We start from the raw sequence: 24,993 nt of genomic DNA on the forward strand, positions 1-24,993 counted from the left end.
TACTGCTGTGCTGGGATCTCCATGACAATTAAAAACATTTTCTGTGCACCTGGAGATGGATTGCAGTGTTTGCACTGCAACTAGAAATTAGTTGATAATTCTATTTATGCCTTGTAAGGTTGCCTGGTTTTTAATTTTGCTTTCTTAACGTTGCAAACTCAAGTGGAAAAGAAACTTGCCGGTGTCACTCAAGCCAACAGAACAGGTTCTGAAATTCCTCTGGAATGTAACACAGGGTTATCCTTCTGAAGTCACATTTCAAAGGAAAATCACTTTAAAAACTTTTCCATTTACGTGCAAAGCAATAATCTTCCTTTTTAGAAGCGAGCAGAAGCTCTAAAATCTCTAGTAAAGCGATCCTGGAAAAACACTTGACCTTCATATTTGGTTCCTTTAACTTTCCTTCTGGGAATATATTATGCTCTAATGAACATGGAAAAAGGCAAGTGTCAAAGGATGCCAGCAGCAGTTCAAGCAGGAATGCAGTTTGTGGTTGCATTAGAAGAGATTTGTGATCAAATCCAAGAGTTTTTTCCCTCCATTAGTTGAAATGCTGGTGCACAATCGTCATCCTCCAAACAGGGGGGAGGTTTTATGTGGAGTAGCTGTTGTGCTTGGGTGCATTTATTTGTGCATGAAACCCCTTCCAAGTTACCACACCAGGGTCAGTGATGAAGTGCAAAGAGGGATTTGGCTTTGCTGAAGTGAATTGCTGGATCTAAGGAACAATCCCAGCAAGAGTCCCTTTGCCTGAGTGTTATGAGGGTTTTCAAACCCATAGCGTGGGGCTGTGATGGAATGATGGGAATAAGCAAATGGAAAAACCCATTTGAAGAAATGCCTTCAGAAAGGAGACACTATTAGGTGTTCATCAGAATTTCCTATGAAAGAAAGTTTCAACTCAAGGTGCCTTGTTCAGGAGATGTAGGTTAGGAAGGTTCATTTGTCAAGCCATAAACTGAGGAAATCAATGTATTCTATCAAGAAAATTGTTTGTTAAGTCTGAGATAAGTTATGAATATTAAATGAACCTGGACAGAAAGCAGATGTTTTTAACAGCAGGCAGTTTCCTTTAATCCACTGTAAGTGATGCAGTCCTAAATGTTACTTTATAGGGTGGAGCACACACGCACACGTGGGAAGTGCTGTAGTTGTCAAAGTGAATTTGCCAGTTGGGAGGAAAACAAACTGCTTTCCTTGACATTGTCTCCTCTTTGAGAACCTGCCTTGAACTTACTGAAGCTCTCAGTGGGCCCTCAGTGTTTAAAGCTGTTGGCTGTTCCAGAGCCATGTGGTTCATCATTGGGTATTACTGTCACAGTTGTTTACCTCAACCACTTGGCTTAAATTATCTTGTGGAACTTATCCCAAAGATGAAGACATGAAGGTGTAATTGGACCTAGACATCTGCCAACTTGCTTTTTTTTTTTTCCTGGAGCATGTTTTAAGAAGTTTTATGAGACATACCCCTTCATCCAAAAAAAGAAATATAAAAAATTTCCGCTGCTCTTCGTTCCTAGAAATGCAGTTTCTTGTGAAAGTCGTCTTCAAACAAAGGCACAGTCACATTTGTGTCACTGCAGAATAATACTTTGGAACTTTTACAATTAAATCACTAATAATAAATAATGTTTTGGTGTGATTTTTTTTTTGTATTATGTGAATCACTTTGGTCAGGTTTACATGTAGGGGAGTGTATGCATATAGGGTAATAATAGATAATATTATATTTGGTTTATGTATAATAATAATAATATATATAATATTATTATATAATATATAATGCTAAAAACTTCACAGATCAAAATCCACCCTTTTTCCAACTCTCCAGGGGAACCATCTGGAACCACCGAGTCAGATTCCTTGAGGACAGAGTCCTGAGCTCCTGGACATCCTTCACCATTTGGAATGCTGGCAAGCAAGGCAAGAAGCTCTACAGAAGTTTGTCACCAGCTAACAGGAAAAAGGTGAGCTAGTAAGTGGGTAAAAAATGCACAAAACCACTTCTTCTCTTTCCTATGCCACTTCTGATTTAATGTAGCAAATTTCTCATCAGGTACTTTGTCCACAAAAGTCCTAGTTGATGATTGATATAAATTGGGGCAATCCTCAATATTCCAGATGATGCATTTTTTCCTTTTAAAATGCCATGTTACTTTATTTAGAGCTTATGGTGTGTACTGAGAGCAACATGCTGGTAACTCAGTGCAGTAGTAGGTGAGTTACACTGTACAGCAGTGTCTGGTCTGTAGTAGCCAGTACTCAGGGTGAGCAGAGTAACTCTTTATTTGGATGGTGTGATGCTAAACTGCCTTGTCCAGGCTCCTTCATACATAGTTCCCAGTTCCAAAGTGGATGCTGGACAGGTCCCTGTGGGACGTTGGATCCCAGACTGATGTGGGATCAGTCTGGTCGGCCCTGTGAGCAGTTGTGCTGTGACTCCCTTTGGAAAGCTTGATTGCCAAAAATCGGGGTGAGGAGTGGGGTGAACAGGCAAGTGGAAACTGTTGCACATGACTGTCCAATTCACAGTCAATTGAAAATGTGGAGGTTGCTTATATTTGGCAGTGGCAGACATTTCTCAGGACAGATTTGTCTGAGACTCCAAATACCTTATTTTTATAGCATTTTCTAGTGTGCAATAACTTTCTGTTAGATAAAGGCTGTAGGGCTGATGTCAGATGGCTGTTTCTTATAAAGAGCCACAGAACATTCATTTTATGGCTGGATGTGTTTTTCTTTTCTTAAGAATATGGATGGAAAGACAAAATGACAAATATATATATATAAACCTGATTAATGTGGTGGCCCTGAGACCACACACATCTGAAAAAAAATAGAAGACATTTGTATACACATAGTTAAAATTACTGAATAGACACAGGAGACACTCAGTCAATGCACAAAGCAAAAATTGAACTGAATTTCCTGCTTGATGTTCCAATGCCATTCCAAAGCCATCCCTCAGTCATTGCCATCATGTGGCAGGGGGTGAAGTGTAGGAAGAAAGGAGATTAAATGCTGTGTGTCCCCAGTCAAAGAGGACAGACCTGTCCACTCAATGTGTTACCTTGGCCATGAAGTGCAGTGTGATTTTGGGAGGTTGATGGAAATATTCTCTTTTGTTAGTATTTTGCTGAGTACTTTGAATTCCTGACTGACTGACCAGCAACAAACAATTGCACTTGTCTGTCTGCATAATTAGGAGAATTAGAAAATAAGCTCTGAGGGAAGAGATGACAGCTGGTCTGGTAGATTTTTGAGATGTTACAGTAAAAATAGAGCATGCTGGTTTTGTAGCAGTGTTTCATCATCTTAGATGTGTTGGTTTTTTGTTTTATTTTGTTTTCTAGCTTTTTTTTTTGTGCCCAGCCAAGATGGAGATGGATGCTGAGGTAGAGCACCTCTCCAGCTTTGGGTTACATCTGTAGGTGACCCATTCAGGACTTCACATCACACAAACACTCGAAGGTGTCACAGCAGAGACGATAAAAAGGGCAAGGGAAAAATAATATTGTTGGGGTTTTGCCACTTTCCTGCCAGAGAACCCAAGCTCAGCTCTCCTCCAGGAGGGAACAGCCCCCACTCCCTGCACCCCAGCACGGGCAGTGTGGTTCCAATTAGCTGGATCCCGGCGTTCCTTCCAGCTGACCTTTCCATAACGTTTGCTTTGGCAGAGCTCTGGGCCCTGATGCTGTTTTGCTTCTGTCAAGGTTACAACTGCACATATTCCAGTATGGTTTGGGTTGATACTGAAATATTGCACTGAGCATTAACCCATGAGTTACTGGATGCTGCTCCAGACACGTTCAGGACGTGCCAGATGCAGTTGCACGTGCCAAGTGTGACTCATTTTGCACATGTCCTGCAGAAAACTACTGCTAAAATGCAGGCACAGTGATCCTTTTTACCTTATGCAGAGTAATCAGACTTCACCCCCTGACTCTGACGTGTTATCTGAAGCATTAAGAGGTTTTCTCAATAACCAGCAAAGATAAATAGCTTCAGAAAAGGACTTGTGTCATCCCAAGTGAGAGCAGAGGCTAATTTCTGATTAAATTATTGTTCCCTGTAGTGATTAAAGCACTAGTTCTCTGTATCTGTTCAGGCTCATTGTGATTGTTGTTCTAAATTCGTGGCTTTTCCAAAAGTGAGATCCCAAGTCTGTGCAGCTCAGTCAGAGCTGACACTTAAATGATATCCTCATGTTTTGTGTAAGTCACTGGCAAAGGGCTGTAAGTAGTGAAAACATCTCACTTCTCCCAGAGCTAATCAAAGGATTATGCTGCTGGAGTTTCAGGAAATAAAATCATATAATTTGCAGTAGGTAATTGGTGGCAGTTTTAATTTTATTCTAAATTAATAACAGTAAAAGGTCGGTAGAGAAACTCCATGTTCTACTTTCCCTCAAAAATCCTTCAGGTATTTTGTGACTAATCTGCAACTCTTGCCAAAGACTCTAAAATCCCATGTGAACAAAGGCTGTAAATAGTTGTTACTTCATCCTTTCCAGCCCTAAAAACAACAAAATATTTTTCCTGTCTCACCCTTTCAAGACCACCTTAACAAGATTTAAGCTTTCATATATTCTGTTAATTATGAGGACACTGGAGATTCAATATCACTTTGAATCTACAAGTAGAATCTCGTGTTGTCTTGTAAATGGAGGACCTGGGATACAAATTCATCAATTATGTAAAATTGACACCTTTAAAACACAATTCCAAAGCCCCTTAGGGCAAAATATGATTTATTACATTGATACAATTGTCATTTTCTTATCTTAAAGGTCCATTGTGTAAAACAGTGTAGTCTTAAAAGGTCCAGCACCCTTTGAAATGCAGGTAAAATTGCCAAAATTAGCTGTAAAGTGTAATTAAATTTATTTAATTTACCCCTCTAACCTTAATGTTAGTTGGTTTTATAATTAAAGTCAGTTTAGGCTCTTGACAATGTCACCTGTGCTCTGTTTGACTGTTGCTGCATCCTTTTATTGAGGTTCAGAATTTCGTTAGATGTCCTGAGCCTGACTTTGGTTGGGCTGTGGAGTCACAGCAGGGTGTTTTCTCAATTGCAGAAAATTTGGGACACATACCCTGAGGATAGATAATACCCCCCAAAAAACCTATTACATACAGCTTGTGTCATTTTGTAATTCTGAAAAAAACCCTAACCCTAAACTCTACTAAATCTTCAGGAAGAGGATTAATGAGTTTGAACTGTCAAGCTTAGGGTGTGTAAAAAACCCATCTTTTTCAAAAGAGGAATGTTTCTAGTATTTTTAGAAGCTGATAAACAAAGCAATTGCATTTCTTGTGCTGACTAGGTCTTTGTGGGATGTTTGAAAAGCACAGCTCTGTTTCATGCCAGACAGCATTGTTTCTTAGAAAACAAAATTTAGGCAATTCCAGGAAGCAGCGGTCTGGGTATGTTCATACTCAGTAACAAATTATTGCTTTAGTCTGTTTGGAAAACAGTGTGAATTTGAATTATGGTTCTGTTAAAAGACAAAAGGACACCTCAGCAATTCTCTCTTTTCCTTCAGCCATCTGTATGGTGAATATTAAAATGATGCTTTGTCTCCAAAGCGTTCAGGCAAAACTCCAAGGCTCAGTATTTTTGCTAAACAGCAACACACGAAAAAAATTATTCCACTAGTAGGGATTTTTTTATGAATTAATTACCATGATCTCAGTATTCTTAGGGAAATTCTGCTTCCTGGCTGTTCCCTTCTTGATTCACACCACTGACAGTGGTTCAGTATTAGCATTTCTGCAAGAATGAAGTCAAACAGACCTTTTTTTGTTTAAAACACATCCGTCGTGTCTATAATTTCCAGCTGAAGATGGAAACCAAATGTTTTTTGGGATGCTACATGTGCCTGGAGGGTTTTCTGAGCTGTCTTGTCTGCTCTTTTATTCTCCATCAGACTCCAGCTAAAAGGAGAACTTCAGCATTAACGTTTAGTGTCACTTCCGAGGGCTGAAAATAGGGCTCAAATGGCTCACAAAAAAGGAGGGGAAAGGATGAAATAAGCACCAACTAATTAGTGGCCTGGAAACAGTGCTTTACACAGCCAGGCCCTGAAGGTTCTCTATGACAACACTGTCTGCTGGTGGCAAACTCAAAAGCTTCAGAAAGTACTTTGAAGGCCCTTTTTCCTGGTTCAGTGACCACTTAAAATCATCCCTCGGTTTCTCTTCACCTTTTTCCAAGAGCAGCATCACCAAACCATGTGACTCAGCTCTGATCCTTCACAGAACAGAGGAATGTCTCAGTTTTGTAGCATTTTAACCACTCTAAAAGTACATGAACAGCAGCAGGAGAGTGGAGTGGGGACATGTAAAAGAAAAGAAACACAGAATAATATCATACCCACCTTGACTGTGGAGTGAGAAGTAGAATGACAACGTGAAAGTGAGTTAAAAGCCTCCAGAACAAGGAGAGACAGAAATGACATGTGAAAGATTCAGTTAAATCCGGGTATAAAGCATCTTAAAATGATGTGAGGTAAAGTAGAGGCTTCATTTTGGACTAGAATAAATAGTTCAGGGTGAAATATGGCCAGGAAAGCTCCTTGCTCCTTCCAAACGAGAAGATGGGCTTTTTGGCAGCCTCTGTTTTGCCAGCACAGAGATTTCACACCTGAAACATTCCTGGCATGACTCAGGTAGGAGGAACCTGCTCTAGAGAGATGAGACACTGGCAACAAGATATAAAGGCAGGTGTATGTTGTATGGAACAAGGGAAATTCTGTGAGTCCAGTGTTCAGCAGCTTATTTTGCGTGCTGGGTTCTGGTGTTCAAATTCTCCTGAGTGACTTTGCTATGGATCATGTGCAGAGGGGGAAGCTGCTGCTCTCCTCAGTGGAACAGTGTCTAAATGGAGCAATGAAATGCAGGCTGGGGATTTAAAGATACCCACAGCTTCTGTCCTGCTGCAAGGCTGAAAAGGTGAAATAAAAGCAGCTCCTGATGCAGAAAATCACGCAGCTTGTGGCACAGAGTTGTTTGCTGGTTTCTGGAGATGTTTATGCCTCTGCCTGTCTCTTGCTCTGTTTGGCATTAGCTGTATCTATTTAAACTTGCATTGTGATGCTTTCAGTTGCTTTGTTTTGACGTGAATGGCCAGAATTGATTTCCCTTTTGCAGAGATGTATATTAATGTGCTTCCGAGGCTTTCTGCAAGCTGGGATGGAAGAATTATAAATAGAAGAATTAACAGGGTCACTGGGAGTTTAGAACAGATGGAGGATTGTGTGAGATATGGAGAGAAAGGAGTAGGGAAGATCTGCTCCTGTGGGATTTTGGAGAGTTTGCAGGTTGTCTCTTTGAAGGTGGCTTTTATGAGAGCAGCTGAAGTAACGAGGAGGGAGAGGAGACAGTGAACAGGAGACCATTTATTGAAAGGGTTTTCCATTTTTTATCACCTTCTACTCAGTTATTCACTCTCCCATGTAAAACTTGCCTTTGGAATCCTCCCAACTCAAGCAGACCTTGAGAATGTGCTGTAATTCTGTTTTCTTGCTTCCTGTAAGTGATGGTTACAGAGCTAAAGCAAACCACAGGTGAAAATAAGGTGAGGGAGTAAAATCCTATGAAGATCATTCACCATAAAAGGACATCACTGGCCTGATGAAATCTTTCAGTTTTTCCATTAGGAAATCTGAGTGGACTGGGAAGTGTGAGGAAACATTCCCTGCAGCAGAACAAGTCACTTGGGAAACAAACAATTAATTGTAATCATAGCAGAGCTCAAACAGGCAGGTAGTCACACCCCAAACCCACTCTGCTGTCATTCCTGGTGACGTTCCTTGTCCTTCTGAGACTTCCTTGGTTGTATATTTGGAGGAGGATCAATCTGCTGCCCATTAATCCTCTTTTCCCCAGGGAGGTCTGATGGCCCAGCCTGGGTGTCCCTCTGTGTTTATGAGGCAGATCCAGCCAGAGAAGGGCTTTTATCTTCCTCAAACGTGTCTTCCCCCAGCAGAGATTGTTTTTGAGTAAATATCTTATCTTTGGAGCTATGTAAACTTTCTCTATGAGGGAGAAAACTATGTCTCCTTTTTCCCTTACACCACTGTTAATGGATGTTGCAATCCATATTTATACAAATTGCAGTAATTCCATAACTTGTCTATAACAGATACCCAGCTGTGTCCTCCAGTTTTGAGCTGAATTAGCAGTCTTTTTCCTTTGTTTTGGAATTGTACAGATTTTCATACAAGTGATGTTCAAAACAAAAATATGTAATGATTTATATATTTTGCTAAAACTGAAGTGTGATATGAGGACTCTGCTGTAAGCTTAAATGGTGTCACACTGTCAGAGGCATTGCCAAAGAGTCCTTTTGCTAAAAAGAGGGAAGAAAAACAGCAAATTGAGACTGTTTTATGGCTTTATAATTCATAGGTTCCTCCCAGGGAGGCAGGAGTTCATGTATGGGTAGATGGTCATCATAAAAGCTACAAGAAAGAAGCCCATTAATGCAGGAAAATAAATAGGTAACTCTGGGTTTATCCTGATAGAGTATAAAGTAAATAACTCACATAAGCCTGATGCCCTGAGTTCTCCTTATAGGATAAACAACTGTGCCTAAGTCCTGTATTTAGACTCCAGACATGGCTTTGCTTTAATTGGAAAATAAATAGCGTGTGTCAGAAAAACAGTTGACTGAGATTTTTGGCCACCCACATGGTGAACTGCCTGGCAGAAAAATTGCCCATTCAAGTCTGACCTGTTTTACACTACTGTAAATATCAGATTTTAAGCTGGCTGAGTCCATTGAGAATTACAGAGGGAGATACCTCAGTGGGAACTCAGAAGAGGGTTCGAGTTGTTTCTATTTTCCAAGAGAAATTTGTCACAGACTCACCTGTATTATTTTTTTTCTTGGAGCTGCTCTTCCCAGTTTCATGTGTGGGATGCTCTGGGGAGTCAGGATGGAAAAGGCACTTGGCACTTTGAGTTATGGCCCAGGGTGAGAGGAAGGATTATGATTATTGCCAATTTAGTGATACAAGAACTATCTTTGGAGAGAGAGTATTTACAAGGGCACGTAGTGACAGGGCAAGGGGAAATGGTTTTAAACTGACAGAGAGGGGATTTAGGTTGGATATTGGGAAGAAATTAATTCATGTTGAGAAGAAGTCTAGGCACCAGTCAGGGTTTCTGTTAACTGCTATAACACACTGGAGTTGAACACTGTGACACTTCCCAGCACAGATCTTACAGCTGAGTTCCCAGTTACTGACAGTGAAGTGTAGACAGAATTTCACTTTACCTTGTGTCATGAGCTTTGGTGGTTTATTTTGGTTTTTAATGTCTATAGGAGCATAAGCAGCTGAAAAAATAGCTTCAATTACTGGAAGATAAGTCACCGTATTGGACAGTGTTCATCTCTAGAACTCTGTTGGGTTGTCAGTGAGGGAACACCCTGCTAAATTTTATTATGATCACAGCTTCTAGGACAGTAAAATACTAGTGGTGACAGTGAGACTTGCAGAATATTGGAGAATTTTAAAGGTGCTTAACACAGAATGAAGAGAAAACAGCTAAGGAACCTCTTTCCAGTGGCCTCTACTTGCTTCCCTTCATGGGCACAACGTATTTATATCCATGTATGTATTAACACATGTAAATAGGATGGGTAAAGGAAAAATTGGGATGTAGTTTACTGTGCTCAGGTCACACCATCTGATTTTTCAACTCCAGTAAAGCATTACAGTGGGCATGGAAATAGGGCCAGGGATGTAAAATTTTATCAATTTGTGGTTAAGAGGAAATAAAGCTCCCCCAGTTCTTAGCCTGTGCTTGAAGGAGCTGTTTGTGTGTGTCACTGTCTAACCCAGCTGCACCAGCCACAAACACCTGGGACAGTGTCCAGTAATTCCCTAGTTTTGCCCTGAACTCCCTCTTTTCTTTTTATTTCCAATATAATGCCTGAAACAGGGATGTAAAGTGTCCTCAGTGCAATCCCTGCACCAGGATCATCCAGAGCACAAGTCTGGATCTGCTGGCCTGTGATGGGATTCCTTTAGTCACAAAGCCCCACCATGAACATTTAACCTTTCCTTTCCTTAATGTTCTGATCTTTATTTCTTTTTGTGCCTGTTTTCAAGCAGCCCATTTCCCAGGTCTGAATGTCCCCCTCTAAGTGGTTCCAGGGACTATCCCTGCCCACCTCCTCCAGTTTATCAGCTCACTTTCCAGATGCAGTGGTGGTTTGCAGCCCTATTTGTAATCCCTTGATACTTTTGTTTGCATTCTCTTCCACTGATGTTTAATGAAGGAAGTGATATTATGGTATCAAAAAAACCCAGTGTTTCCCTCTGCACAAACAGAATGAGGTCACTTTAGGTAAAAGAAAACCATCTTAATCACAGGAAGAAAATGTGTGAGAGAGCTTTTAGACACGGAAAACAAGCCAGGCTTTTGCACCCTTCTCTAACTTAATAAATTAATAAACAGCTGTTTGGCTTTTCAAATTTTCTCAGCAGTAAGTGTTGTTAATCAATTTTTAATGGAGCAATTAAAAAGATATGAAAGCTGCTATCCAGCTTTCAGCAGAATAATTGATTTCTGTAAGACCTCAACTGTCTCCACTGCTCTGCTTCAGCATAAGAGCTCCACAGAGATCATCTGAACAGACCCAATGGGAGGCAGAGGAAGACACAGCTATGTTTATTTGAAAAAGTCTTCCAAAATGTTCCTGGCAACCTAATGGCTCAAAAAATAAGGCCACTGTGTATTTTGGATGGCAGGCATTTATTCTGCCTGCATATTTATGAGGAAATAAAACACCATCTAAAATATTTGGCACCTCGGGCTGCAAATAATGCTTCCATAATTCCAGTAAGAATAACCAAAATGAAGCAGTAATTATATGTGTTTAAACACCAAATCTGCTGAACTTTTCAGTTGAAAAATACGAGTCCATATCCGTAGGAATTCCCAAACCTGGTGTGTTATGCCCTAGAATTGAGGTTGGTATTGCCAGAGCACCCAAAGCAGTGGTGCAGCACCACTGTCCTGGGGTGTCTGGTGGTACATTCTATTCTGCTTTATTATATAAAAGAAGGTTTGTATTATCTTGGGTGTTTAGTGGGAGTGCCAAAATGTGGAGACTGGTCTCTGGTTTTAGGTTTCTCAGCACGTCACTGAGGATGAGGTTGGTGATCTCACAGATGTTCTCTTGCACACTCAGTGGCTTTGATCACCTGTCCTCGTGCTCCTGAAAACAGAACGTGCTCATAAACAACTGCAGAGTTTGCCCAACTCGTTAAGGTACACCCAGAAAGGATTTAATAAATGTTTAAGCTCTGTAGGAGGCCCAGGGTGTGTTGCCCTATCCCTGTGTCCATCCCATGCCAGCAGCATTCCTTCCATGGTTACACTACAGGTGAAACCCTGCTCCTGAAATGCTCTGTTCCTCTGTTCCAGGTCATTGCCTTTTGTGATGTTGATGAAAAGAAAATAACAAAAGGATTCTACACTTATGAGGAATCTGAGGTGAGTTATGACCACTCTTGTGTTCCTTACTGTGACCTGGAGTGTCCTGGGAAATGTGATGAAGGAGTATTTCACTGATTTTAAGTCTTATACAGCAACTCATTTTGGTAAGGAGGCTGTGAGAGAAGACTGGAGGGCTGGGGGTTGACACTGGAGTCCAAACTGGAGCCACGACTGTGGGCCTCACACTCACTGCAGTCAGTTTGGAAAGACAAAAAATACTCTGAATGGATTCTGAGGATGGGTAAAAGACAGTCTTCACTGACAGGTTTTTCTTTTAAGTGGGAGTAGAATTTCATTTATGGTGGATAAAAGAGAAAGGAACCCTCAAAATAAAAAGTTTTTGAGCAAGTTATCTTGTGAATCAAATTACCCTGAGGTTCCAAGATCCTTATGTGTGATGGGAGTAGGACTGAGAGAGGGTGGAAGGGCAGGAGGGGCCCCTCCTCAGGTACAGCTTTTGCTTAGCCTGGAGTAACTGTCCAGTCAGGTTCTGTACTGGGAAGCCAGGGAGTGCTCTGAGCTGCATGAAAGAAATTGGAATTCAGGATTTTGACCTGCAATGCTAAGGACTGCCTGCCTACCAGTGTCAGTATGATTGACACAGATCCTGGGCATTTGTCTTCCTAAGATGTATCCATCCTCTCAGATCAGTCATAAAGAAGGTTGTGCTGCAACCTGTGGTGAATCCTTAGGAAATTCTGCAGCTGGGATCCATGGGGAAGTCCCAGTTGGGCACAAGCCATTCAGTGACTTCCACGGGGAGGGAAAGATGCTCCTCCATCTCTGCTCTTTTGCTCTGATGCTCTCTGATGGCACAGGAGCTGATGCAGCTCAATCAAGTGGCAGAAAATTAATCCACAAAAAAACCAAAGTATTTTTGGAGGGGTAGGCTGTTGAAGCTGCATACCTTGCAATGGAATCAAAGAGGGGGTTGTTTAGGGAAGAGCTGAAAGCTTGGAGGTAAGGAAGAAGCAATGGAGGAGAGACCCACTCCTTTCAGCAGCAGAAAACTCCAAATTCGGATCTGTGTGATGTGTAACTTCACTCAAAGAAACACAATTCACTGAAAAGTGATGGCACAGGAATAAGGGACTGAAATGCCAGTCAAAGGAGTGAGGGTGGGACCAGCTGCACTGGTCAGCATGAGGGCTCTCAATAATCTTTTCTCCTTTTAGAGTTTAGCAGCTCCTAAAACCAAGCAAGTCACCTGTGTGTCTCTCTGCTGCCTTTTCCTGCAGGAGAGACCAAAACCAAAGGTCCCTGTGTGTCACTTCAGAGATGCAGCTCCACCTTTCATCATCTGTGTGAAGCTGGTGAGTGTCACCTGCTGCTTCACCTGCAGCAGCAGGACTTGCTCCTTGGGAAAATGAGTTTCTGTTTACTGAAAGTAGCTTCTCCCAGAAGCTTCTGCTATGCAATTGAATGGCTTTTTTTTTATCAAATTGATTGTCCAGGAAATTATTTCAGGAATTTAAACCAGCAGTATTGGGTAGAATTAAGAGTAAGGAAAGGTACAGGAGCTTGGATCTGTTGTACTTCCTTGCCCAACACCATTATAACACAAATGAACATATGTGCTCAGCCACCTGCTCTCCTTTAGTCCTGATATTTTGCAGCCCCATGTATGGCAAAGGCTTTGTTTTTTAAATCAGGCCTGAAAAGCCTTTTTGTTTGGCACTGCCAGTTCTGAAGCATCCTCTGTGCCTGACTGTGGCAACTTATTTCAATTGTTATAACTGACCTGATAACATAACTAGAAGATGATAAGCAGCAGTTCTTTTGCTGTTGTAACACAGTGTATGGGATAACACAGAAGCTTTAAGGCAAAATAGCAAATGCATTCCAGTTGCAAACACTAGTCAAAAACTTTCTGACAGTAACTAAAACCTGCAGCTACACACAAACACTGACAGTTTTAACACTGTCCTAGACCTGTTCAGAGATGGATTAGCTGAATCTCATCTCCTCTGGTACAGCCTGCTTGTAACTTGGCACTCCCACCCTCACCATCAACTCTGAGATTATAACTATGGGTTGTAAAGCCAGACTGAAAGTGCCTCAGGGCATTATCGTGTACTCTTGGTTGATAAAACTCTTGGATCAGCAAGTAATATTACAACTAATTGAATTTTTCGTACTACGTACGATTGCGGGTTGAAGTCCCCAGACAAAACATCTGTGCAACCTGTTCTAAAGCACATTTAATCTGGGAAGCCCTTACAATGAGACTATTATACAACATCTTGTCTGAAAACTCTGCTCCATGACTTCAGTTGGGATTTCAGTCTATTTTTCCTCTGAGCATTTTCTGCTTGCTTATTCTTTACCAACCCAAGTTTATCCCCATTCTTCTTCTGAAGGAGGTGTCCTTTAAGGGGCTTTACTGGCTTTTATTTTGCTATTCCTGGTAGGGGATTATTTTTCATTTTGATACAGACAAAACCTGCATGTTTCTGTGCAGCTCTAAGAGGGTGATTCTGGAGATTAGATGTGTTTATTAAGTGGGTTGTTTACAAGAAGTGACTCTGTTGGCCACGTCCTTGGAGCAGTGTTGGCTTATTTATTTCTTCAGGCTTTGGTACCAGTGCAAATCCTTCTGGATGAAGCAGGAATCCTCTGATCTTTGCTCAGTTTGCATTTTATAGTGGCTTCACAAAGGGCTGGAGCTGGAATTCTGCTCTGTGTGTGTGTATGTCTAAGTTTGTGCTGAGGAGGGTAAAAGTGTGGCTGTATCTGGTCAGAGCAGCCACTGCAGAACCACTTCACCCAAGGGCTTGTGCTCTGGGTTTGCTCTCACTTGGAGGTAAAAGCAAAATACTTAGAAAATGCTGTATTGTGCCCTGTTTTGGCTTGGATTCCAAGGGCTGGAAATGAAAGGGGTTTGTATTTTTCTGTTGCAGCAATTAAAGTAGTGTGATTGTGTAAAGTTTTCAGAAAATTTGCTGTTAGACCAGTTATTGTGCAGCCCTGCCTGGTTGTGCCACCTTCTGTTTAACTTTCCCACTTCACTTATGATCTGGGCTCTTTTATATATTTCTTTTTAACCCTTCTGTAGAGAAGCTTGTTTTTCCAGCAAGCTAAACACAACTGTTCCATACCCTGTGTGGAATCTTGGGTTTCTGGAATCATTAGTGGAGGCTAAAGGTCACATCAGGACCTTCATTTCTGAGGAGAATTCCCTGTTGATGTGAGTGGCAAGTTCTGCAGCTGGACCAGTTGGGCATGTTGAGAACCATTAAATGTCTTTGACATGCTCCCAGTGTGTCCAGGGGAAGCTGGATGCACAGTCCTCCATGGGAGACAAACCTTCATTTCTAAACTCAGGTTCATTAAAGATCCCAGAGTAATTTTTTTCTAAATCCAATTATTCTAGCCAAGCCTAGCATTCCACCTTCTTTAATTCCACAGTTTTATCTGGATTCAGTTTTGTAACTTCCCATCCTAAACACACTCAGAGTGGTGTTTTACATGGTTTAAACTTCACTGTTGCTGCTCTGGACCAACACAAGAACACAAGCAATTGCATTATCTGCCTCTTCTGGTATTGTCAGCTTTAATTAGGTTTTTGGTGTTTTTTTTTTTTTGGTGGCATTCCTGAAGCTCAGTCGGATTAAGGGCTCCAGGAAGACCCCAGCAGAAATGCTCAGAAATGCTGAAGTTGCCATGTTTTCTTAGTGACATCACTGAGGTTGCTCATGGAACAAACCTCCCCGGTTCCTGCCCCGATAACACAAGTGGGGGCTCAAAAGGAAACACCTTTAGCTCTGCAGAGTATTTCAGTTGCCTGATGAAAGGTTTGTTTTATCAGACAAGCTAATCAGTGCTCAAAATTCAGCCCAACCACTTGTTTTGTCAAAGTTGGCCCATTCTCTGCCAATGCCTGCACTAGGAAACAAAAGGAGCAGAGCTGGGCTGAGCAGCTACAGAGCAGCACAGGGGTGAGCTGATGATTTGTCTGATATCCCCCCAGACTGATCTGAACACTAACTTTTCTACAGACACTTAATTTTTTGAATGGAAACGTTTCTGAGCCTTGGCTTATTTGTTTAGTTCTGCAAATTGGATTTTCTTCTGTGGTCTGAAGAACTAAGTTACCTAAACTTGTTACAACCTGAAATGAATTTGTTTGATTGATTTAATTCTCTTGTTCTCCCCTTGCAGGATTTGACAGGTGGAGTGTTTGAAGCAAACCTGGACATGCTGAACCTGAAGGAAGGGATGGATTATTATCACTTTAACTAAACCCAAGGTGAGGCAGTGGGACTGAAGCTGTGTTATGGGTGCAGGAAGACCAAAGTCTTCAGAATTTTTTAGTAATTTGTGCTTCATTAATTTACTCTTTGGGCTGAGTAACCCCTTTCTAAGGGAGGTCATAGTTACACCATGGGTAATGCTGTGAGCTCATTGCACATCACTCAGTTTGACTTTAAATTGTATATCTAATTTAAATACCCACCAAACACAGCCCAGAGGGTTACCACACTGTCACCACAGGGAAGCCTCAGGCAAAGCCTGAAGCACTGGAAGAGCAGAGAGGTTTTTATCACACACTGCCTGGAGCTCTCACCCTGTCCCTGCTCCCAGGAGCAGCTGCTGGTGTTTGCCAAGGGCTCTGCACAGGGGCAGGACTGGGATTCAAGGAGAACATCCTTGGATTTGGGGCTGTGTGAGCAGAACAGCTGTGTCTGTGACAGTACCTGAACAGCTGAGGAGGAGGAGGAGGAGGATGGAGGCTCAGGGTAAAGTGACAGTGGGCAGTGGAGTTGGGTGACTCATGGGTGGCTCTTCTCTGGGACTGAATCAGATTTTAGAGACTGGAAGTCAATTGTAATTAATATCCTAAAAGAGCAGGATCATCCCATTTGCAGAGATGTGTCTATAAACACACACAGCCCCTGTTCAAGTGCTGGGAGAGTGGGGTTTAATTAGAGCCATCAAATAACAGTGTAATTACAAGATCATGTGGCCTGTGCATTTGCCCTCCCTGTCACAGGAGTCTCACTAAAGATCAGTGTTGGAGCAGTTTCATTTTATAGGAGTAAGAAATAGGCTGGCAGGTACTTGAAGAACTGATTCACCTCAAGTCTTCAGTAAAATAAAGCTACTTTACCACAGAAACCATTTGCCTGAATTAGTTATACAAAAAGTATTTAAGAGAGGCTTTAGCTGAAATGAACCTGGATTTTTTTTTTTTGTTTGACTGTGGCACAGGAGCAACAGATTTCTCCACTTGATGAAAAACCAATGCTTTAGAGAGCAGTGCAGCAGGTCAGGTTTAATACTCAGTGTGTGGACAGCAAGCACAAGCTCTGTTCAGTTGGGACATACAAATCATTGACATCAGAACAGACGGGTCAGAGTGACAGAGCATGACAAGAACCTGCCACGTAACATTAAAAACTGCAAACAGTGGGTTTTGGTTGCCTTCCTGTGGCACATCTGCACTGTGCTTTCAGACAGGCTCTGCCTCTTCTGTCCAGCAGTGTCCAGTTCAGCTCCTGCTGAGCTCCAGCGTGCCAGGATGCCATGGCACAGCCTGCTCCCATCCCCACGGCACTGGAGCCACGAGCTCCAGGTACAGACCAGTGGCTGCAGCTTCCTCATGCTGAACTCTGCCAGAGAGAGAGGAAAAAGAGAGGTCACAGGGAGCAGATAGGCAATTCCAAACTACCTGCATTGGAGTGACATGGGACCTACAGTCTGTCTCCCTGTATCCTTTTATATCCCATTCTTCCTCTCGGGCAGTGTTGGAATCCTGTGCTTTGCACAGCACCTCACATCATCCTGCTGGTGCAAGTGGGAAGATTTTTATGTTTTTTCCTTTCTCCAGGAAGGGCAGAGGAGCAGTGTCTGACCATCTGTGCTGCATCATCTCCCTGCTGGGTGGTGTCTGAGATGTCCCACTGCCAGCCTGGGATGCTCCCAGGGAACAAGGCTGGAAGGGCTCAAGGCAGCACCTTCGGCCACTCCACGTGTTCTGCTGCTGGCTCAGGACACCCCTCCTGGTGCACAGGGACACCTCCATGAGCAAACACCCCCCTGGAGCACATTCCCACCTGTACCTTGGACACCAGCTGAGGTTTGGGCACTTTCAGGAGGTCACAGAGGCAGTTGCGTCTCTCCCTCACCACGGGCAGTTCTGCTTCCCTGGGGGAGGAAAGGTTTGCCAGTTAATTCACAAATTAAAACTGAGGGTGCCCATGTTCATACACAACATCTTAAGTGATCCATGTTACTACTGGATTATGATGATCTTTTCTGTACATTTCAAATTCTAGGAATTTTTGTTCTGTCACATTTTAAGAATAATGAAACATTTTTGTACCATCTTAAGGCAGATAACCCATAAATACACACCAGGTCTGCCACAGGTAACCAGTTGCTACTAAAGTGTCCAAGACTATTCTTTTAGAGTTTTATATAAAAAAAAAATAGCACTTATTCATATAACACTTTAGACTACAGTTCACTAATTTATTCTCTAACATTACTGGATTTGGAGAACACTCTACACTCTCCAGAAGCTTTGTCCTGAAATAGAAAAATCCAAACCTAAAATATGTGAGGCTTTTAAAAAAGTTTCTGAAATGGCATCATGTCCATGAGATAATTTCTTCCAGAACTGTCAGTTAAAAAAAGCCCCCAAATGCCCCAAATCCCTGGAAGCAGAATTCTTTTCCATGTGGCAGAACCCTGTCCCTCAAACTGGAATGCTGGGAGGCTGCTGGTCCTGCTCACCAGGGCAGGACATTTATTTGGGGTTTTCTTAAGTAATGACTGTAAACGAGCAATTAATTACAAATTTAACTCTTGGCACATAAAGAGTCCAAAACTACAGAGAAAAAGCAAAAAAAAAGGCAAGTCAGAAATAACCTGAACTTTCTTTTTTTACACCTTGGACAACGTGTCTTATTTACTCCTGGAAACCTTCCTGTGGCTAAACAACATGTATTATTTATAGAGTAATTTGTTTAAACTCTGCATGACACAACTGCATGATAAACTCTCTGTAGTCCCAAAAGGAACAAATGTGTGTATCCCAGTAATTACCATCTTCCCCCAAACGAATTCTCATTTGGCTTCCTGCTCTTAGTGCTTGGTGTAATTCAGAATTCAGAATGGTGTTTTTAGCACTGAGAGAGCTTGAGGATAACAAGCAGCTCACTCTGACACTCAGCAACTGCTTCAAATCTCTTCTTCTGTAAACAGCCCCAATCTACCAAGATTAAACAATTAAGTTTTGAGTAAACGAGCTTTGTCTTTCATCTCAGAGCAATGGCCACACTGCAAGAGGGTACTCAGGGCCTGCTCCAGGCCAGAATAAACCAGGCACACCCTAAAAATGACAAGGTGAAAACACAGTATTTATTTTTCTGGAGTGGTTTTGGGGGAATATTTTGCTTTGCTGTAATAACCCCTTTATAAGCAGAGCTGAACTACCACTGCTTTTCCTGGACTTCTAATTTTGGCCCTGTAACCACCCCTTGGTGACAGCAGCCATCTCGTCCTGCTCCAGTAATTCTGTTAAAATGCTTAATGCAATTTCTGAGCAAGTCTGCTCTTAAATGCAGGTTTCATAAGTGAGCACTGAGTCACCCCAAACACAATCCTAAACCTCCATGTGCAGTTAAACAAGGAACTGTAACCACAGGCAGAATTGCTGGTAACCAATCCCTCAAATCCGAGACTGTTGCTCTAATTTTGCACTGGAAAATTCAGAAAAAGAGCAGCAGCTATCCTTCACAATAACAAACTCAGTTTTCTTTTCCCAAACATAAAGTTATTTAAGCTCCAGCACAGAAATAAACTGGAAAGTACATAAAAGTCAAACAATGTAGCATGGAGTCTGCAAATCTGTGATCCAGCCTGAAGGTGTATTTTGTTCTTTGAACTTGTCTGGGATAATTTTATTTCCATGAAATGTCAGTGGAGACAAAAAGCCATTGAATATAATGACTAAATAAATTATATATTTTTTTAATATATCTGTCTGTTCTCTTGTATCAACTGTGCTGTGTGGGGCAGCAGCCCCATGGCCCAGGTCTGGGACAAGGGAAAATGTTTAACGTGGCAGCAAAAGTAATAAACTAAATAGTACCTTAGAAATCCATGTTCCCTCAGATCTCCAAGCCCTGCAGCCTTTTATCAATCTGCCCAGGTGATGATAATGCTCAATGCTAAAATATGCAGAAAGGGAAAATCCAGGGCCAAAATGCTGGGTCCCTGCTCCTGTCACAGTCCCCTGCCCTGAAAGTCACTGTCCTGCTCCAGTGGATTGTGCTCATGGAGAACAGCACCCTCTTCACCTGCCCTTGGAAGAAGCCAAAGGTGCAGGTAAAAGTAGGTAAAAAGATGAGTTACATTCTATAAAGTGGTTGTTTAATTCATGCCATCATGTGCCTGGGAAACATCTAAACTGTTCCAATTCCAAATGTTTGCTTGAATACAGCACTTGTAGCATGTTGAGTAATTACATTTCATGGGAGATTTGAGCTGTTCTGCTAATTCTGTTGTTTTCCAGCTTGCAGAGATCCTTCCTTTCCCCAAATCCTGCCATAAATGCCAAGAAACTGTCTGTGCAGTTGCAGTTTGACTGTTTGCATATCCCTGTCTCTGTTTCATGGAAAACTTCCAAGATTTCCTCCCTTTTTATGCTGTTAGAAAAATATAGGTATTTTGCTTTATCTAGTGGTGATTTTACACACCCCATTTTCAGTGGGAGAGTGAACTGGATAGTTCTTTAGAGCAGAGGAATTCCTTGCAGCAGTGCTTTTAAATGCATTAAATAGACGAACCCACGGAATCATTTCTTACAGCTTCCTCCCCACCAGCTCTCAAAGGCATCCATCAAACTTCTGTTCATTCAGAAATTATTTCAGCTCTTATTTCTGTCTGGCACAGCTGCACTTACCAGTTGGTGTCACTGAGGATGGCCATGACCTCGTCCATGATGGCAGGATCCACCACGTCGCCGTAGGTTATCAGCATCTCGTACACCTGGCTGGCCGTGGTCTTACGGATCTGTGGGGAAAGGGGCACAGGCAGAGTCAGGGAAGCATCCACAATCCCTAGGGAAGAGACCAGTGCTGTCACTGGAACTGGTCTCTCAGACTGGCTGCCATGTTATGGTGGCCACTGAGTCCACTCCTGCCCCTGACAGAGATTTGCAGCAGGAAGGGACCTTGTGTTTGCACCTCAGGGAATTCCATGTCTGCACCTCAAAGAATTCCTACAGTTTCTCCCTAAACCCTTCAGTATTTCCCATCTGGAAGGCCACAGCTCTGTCCCTCACAGGGAATGAATTCAAACATGTGAGCCTGGTCCGACTGGAACATTCCTTGCAGTGACTCACTGAGCCAAAGCCTGGCTCTAACTTTGTTTGCTGCAGGCTCATAAAACCCACTTCCCAGTCTGGAGATTGGAAGAATCAGCAAAACTCTTGGGAAAACTGCTGGGAGATGGCATCAGCCTGACACCTGGCATCAGCCTGTCCTGTTGTGGAACAGTTCCTGTGCCTGTTCTTTTCCCAGAGCTCAGGTCAGCAGTGACATTGGAGGGGGCACACACAGAGCTGGCCAGGCTGGCTGCTGAAGCACAACAGGTAGAAAGATGCTAACTGGAAGACAGCAAAATTCCAACAAAACCAAATTTTTTTCTCTAGACAAAAGCCTGATGGTAACCAAAGGAAGGCAAAGGAATTATAATGTTATTTCTGGACTAGAAGTGCCAAATTGAACTGACCCACCTGTAAAAACAAAACACATTTGTGATGTAAAATACCCATAAAATGTGAAACTGAAATGATCTCTCCCCATTTCTTACATTGTGCCCCTGCAGCAAAGGATGCCTCATGGAGCAAATACACACAACATGGAAACAGAACAAATTTCTTTTCCTTGAACCAGAGCTGCTCCTGTGTTGCTGCTCTCAGAAGTATCACAGAACTAACAGCAATTTATCTGCTTGGAGCTTTCAGCACTAAATGATGAGCAGATCTTCCCTGTGCTGGGGGCTCTGTAACAGAAAGAAATGGCTGAGCCACCTGCTTTGCTCCCAGTTTAACCAGTATGGCCTGGAGGTGGAAGGGCAGCACATGGGACACAGCCAGGGACACTGCAGGGACACTTGAGAAATAAAACCTGTGTTCTATACATTAATACCTGTTAAAAAGAATGCTGCTTTAATTAATGCACTTTACATTAGTTTTTATTTGTATTTTAAAGAATAAATGGATAATATGAAAAGTCTTCAGTACTTACTATAGGAAAGGGATGGCAAAGGAGGAGAAACAGCTGAAAGAAAACTTTCTCTCTCATGTCTCCTTGGAATTGAATCAGGCCACAAAACCTAGAAAACAAATGAAGAAGACCAGATCTTGTGTTATAAATGCACAGGTATATTTTGGGATCAGGATGAAGATATATTGGGAAAAAGGATGGGAGGGGGAGCTGTGCTGCCCGCAGGAAATCCCAACTCCCAGTGCTGTGGGAAAGCAAACACTGAGGGTGAGTCTGGGAGGTGCTGATGGGTGACTGGGCTGCCCCAGGCTGTGCCAGGTACAAATGTGGGGTTAAACTTGACCAGCAGCACCAAAATCTGTGCTAAAAATCACCTGTGAAGCAAGTTCTGCCATGGACAGTGAGGGCAGAGGGAAGGCTGGGCATGGAGGGGGCAGGTCAGGGGGAAACACAAACCAGAGACAAGGGCTATGGCTCATTTCAGGTTGCCTTGCACTCTGAGACTGCTCCCAGTAAAGAAATAAAAGGACAGCCAATAAAGTCACTGCTTGACACTGTTATGGGATGATTTTGCCAAGTTTCTGCCACTGAGTCTGCTCTTTTCCCCTCTCCTCCTCACCCAGCACTGTCCTTCCCAACTGGGAAATTTTGGTTTTGCCCTCTCTGCTGCCTGAGCTGAGTGAGGGCTTTTACCCCAAAGCCAGACACTCATTTTGCAGATGTTTTCAGTGCACATCTAAGACCTAATGAATAAATTATATATATTTGCCATTGGCACTGTGTCAAGCTCTCTACAAAGAAAAAGCAAACGATTCCCTGCATGTTTAGGAGTATCAACATTTTAAAAGTTGTTCAACTTTATCAGATCACGTTTCACCCCAACCACCCAGAAGTACATGACACTCTCACAACCTTTGCTCACATGTATTCATGTGCATTTTTCATTTGAATTCCACATGAACCAGACCTAGCTGTTACATCTGGTGATTTAAATATCCCTCACTTTCTGTGAGGAAGGATTGATTCCATGGACTCACACTCCGATGCTGGAGCGAAGCTTCCGGATGTCTTTGGATCTTTTGATCTCTTCTTTACAGAGGGTGAACAACTTCACTGGGAAGGGGTGGCTGAAAAATGGGAAAGAAAAAAAAAAAGGTGAGCAATAGGTTTCAGTAGAATTTCAAAGATAATTTAATGACTGTCAAGATGCCAAATTAACTTTCCAAGGCAAGGAAAGAACCACCGTGGGGTAGAAGGTGCTTCCTCCCCAGGAGCTCATCCTGCTTTGGGAGGCCTTTGGTAAGGACACAGGGGAGTTTGGCCATCATGTTACTGCACCTTTCAATTTTTAACCTGGCAGGGGAGAACTTACTATTAATTATTTACATTGGTACTACCTGTGTGCTCAGGAGTGAACTCCTTTTAGCCAGAGGGATCCAGCCCATGCAGGATAACTGGCTCACCATGGCCTGTGTTCACACCAGAGCGTGGTACAATCAGCAATGCTCTGTCAGGAATTACAATATCCCACAGCCAAACAACAGTTATTTAGTCTGTGTATCATTGTGGTGCCTTGGTCATTCCCTGAGGTCTCCAACCAAACTTCACATAAAAGGGGATGAATGCTGTTCTTAACTACTCCACCATTTCAGAGCCGAATTCCTTCAGTGATTCCAGACAACGTAATTAAACACAGGGCTCACAGTTCTATTACGTGGACGAGCCATGGAGCCATCTTTAAATATATTTAGCAAATTCTTTTCTTTTTCCACACAGTCTGGGAAACGTGATTCTCACAGCTCTTTCCCAGACACTCGTACAAACACAAGTACTGTTAGTTATTCCAAGGATCTATTAAAAAGAAGGAAAGAGGGACTAATGCTTTTATTTCAGTTCAAATTATTTAATCTTTTACTTGCTATACTCAAGGCTGAAGTGCCATAGATGCAAGAAGAAACTATTTCATATTTGTCTAGTGAGCACAATTACTCCTGGGCTGTGTATTTTAGAAACCTCCCTGCACTGTGTATGGAAAGCAGAAAGCAAAAATAGTAACATTCATTTTCTGCTACCACGTTCAAAGCTGTGGATAAAAACTCCTGAAGAGAGCTGGGTACTGTCACCTGTTGAAAGGCAGAACATTTAAAACGAGATGTTTCCAGGAGTACCAGGATGTTTTGTTAAGGTAATGCACCTTGTTCTATAGAATTTTCTGACAAGAGTTAGCAGGTTTTGATTACTTTTTAAAAATTCTTAACAAAATCCCGGCAAGAACTGGCAAATGGTGACTTGGTTAAAAAACTGAACAACAAACCATGGACCCATCAAGGTAAAAAATGTGTCAACACATGGTGAGAATGACAATGAGTCTGTGTGTCCACAGGCATGGATTTGTCTGGGTGGGTGAGGGAACTGCTCCCTGAATGCTGAGGTGTGCTCTGTCTTACCTTGGTGGAACTCCTCCTCCTCCCAGCCCCAATTACACAAAGACCCTGTGTAGACAGCTAATTACAATCCCTGCAGTGCATGCCTGGCTCTCAGCACAGACCAGGCAATGTAGTGAATTAGGTGAGATTTAAACCAGTTGAACAACAGGGACATCACTGGGAAGTGGAGCAACAAAGAGACCAATTGGAACAAGAGCATCTGGAATAAATTTAACACACGGAACCTCACGAGCAGCATTTTGTGTTAAAAACAGATGCACTTTCCTTTCTGTCAACTGCCAATTCCACATTTGCAATAACCAAACCTAACCTATGTGTGATCTCAGATGACTCAAATAGCTTGGCCTCTGTAAAGGAAATTGAGAAAATTCCTTCTCCTGTGTGGGCACTGTGCCAGCAGGAACAGCGTCGGCGTCTCGGGAAAAGGGATCAGTCTGAAGTCTCTGCATTGATGTAAATTGGGCACACGTGGTGCTACCAAAAGGTGCTGGTTTTCCCTTCTCCAGGTGAACTGGGTTTCAGCAGTGCCACTCAGGGTGGCCCTGGAACAGCCACCAGCCACTGCCAGATCTTTGCTGTATGGTTTGTTATGCAATAGCAGTAGAACTGCTTAAAAAAAAATCCACAGGAGCACATAATACATACAAATCACCAGTTGGAGATCACACACCATCTTACAGCACTGCAAGATCACCAGAAAAAATATAGAGAGAATACCTGAATCCTTCTGTTGAATATGTAAAATACATACAATGAGAAAGAGAAATGCCACTTACTACTCCAGAAAGCATTAGA

General features: G+C 42.4%; 2 protein-coding genes across 4 annotated transcripts in view; one reads left to right on the plus strand and one right to left on the minus strand.

The window, feature by feature from the left end:
* B3GNTL1 (UDP-GlcNAc:betaGal beta-1,3-N-acetylglucosaminyltransferase-like 1) overlaps positions 1–16,568 on the plus strand; it is a 101,621-nt gene extending 85,053 nt beyond the window's left edge. The window contains exons 6-9 of the mRNA XM_017834840.1: positions 1,832–1,967; positions 11,442–11,510; positions 12,752–12,826; positions 15,675–16,568. Of these exons, the coding sequence (XP_017690329.1) occupies positions 1,832–1,967; positions 11,442–11,510; positions 12,752–12,826; positions 15,675–15,755 (361 nt within the window). The 3' untranslated portion in view covers positions 15,756–16,568. The remainder of the gene's footprint in view (positions 1–1,831; positions 1,968–11,441; positions 11,511–12,751; positions 12,827–15,674) is intronic.
* A 193-nt stretch (positions 16,569–16,761) lies between these two features.
* The window catches only part of TBCD (tubulin folding cofactor D), a 117,685-nt gene continuing 109,453 nt past the window's right edge, over positions 16,762–24,993 (minus strand). For 2 of the 3 annotated variants that reach the window (XM_017834835.1, XM_017834838.1), the window contains exons 35-39: positions 22,789–22,878; positions 21,773–21,860; positions 20,425–20,534; positions 17,570–17,660; positions 16,762–17,125 (exon numbers count right to left, since the gene is read on the minus strand). In XM_017834835.1, coding sequence (XP_017690324.1) covers positions 17,114–17,125; positions 17,570–17,660; positions 20,425–20,534; positions 21,773–21,860; positions 22,789–22,878 — 391 coding nt within the window. In that variant the 3' untranslated portion in view covers positions 16,762–17,113. The remainder of the gene's footprint in view (positions 17,126–17,569; positions 17,661–20,424; positions 20,535–21,772; positions 21,861–22,788; positions 22,879–24,993) is intronic. The other variant, XM_017834837.1, reaches the window with a different exon arrangement.

The sequence above is a fragment of the Lepidothrix coronata genome, unplaced genomic scaffold (assembly GCF_001604755.1).
Source record: "Lepidothrix coronata isolate B3197 unplaced genomic scaffold, Lepidothrix_coronata-1.0 Scaffold242, whole genome shotgun sequence".
Classification (NCBI taxonomy): Eukaryota; Metazoa; Chordata; class Aves; order Passeriformes; family Pipridae; genus Lepidothrix; species Lepidothrix coronata.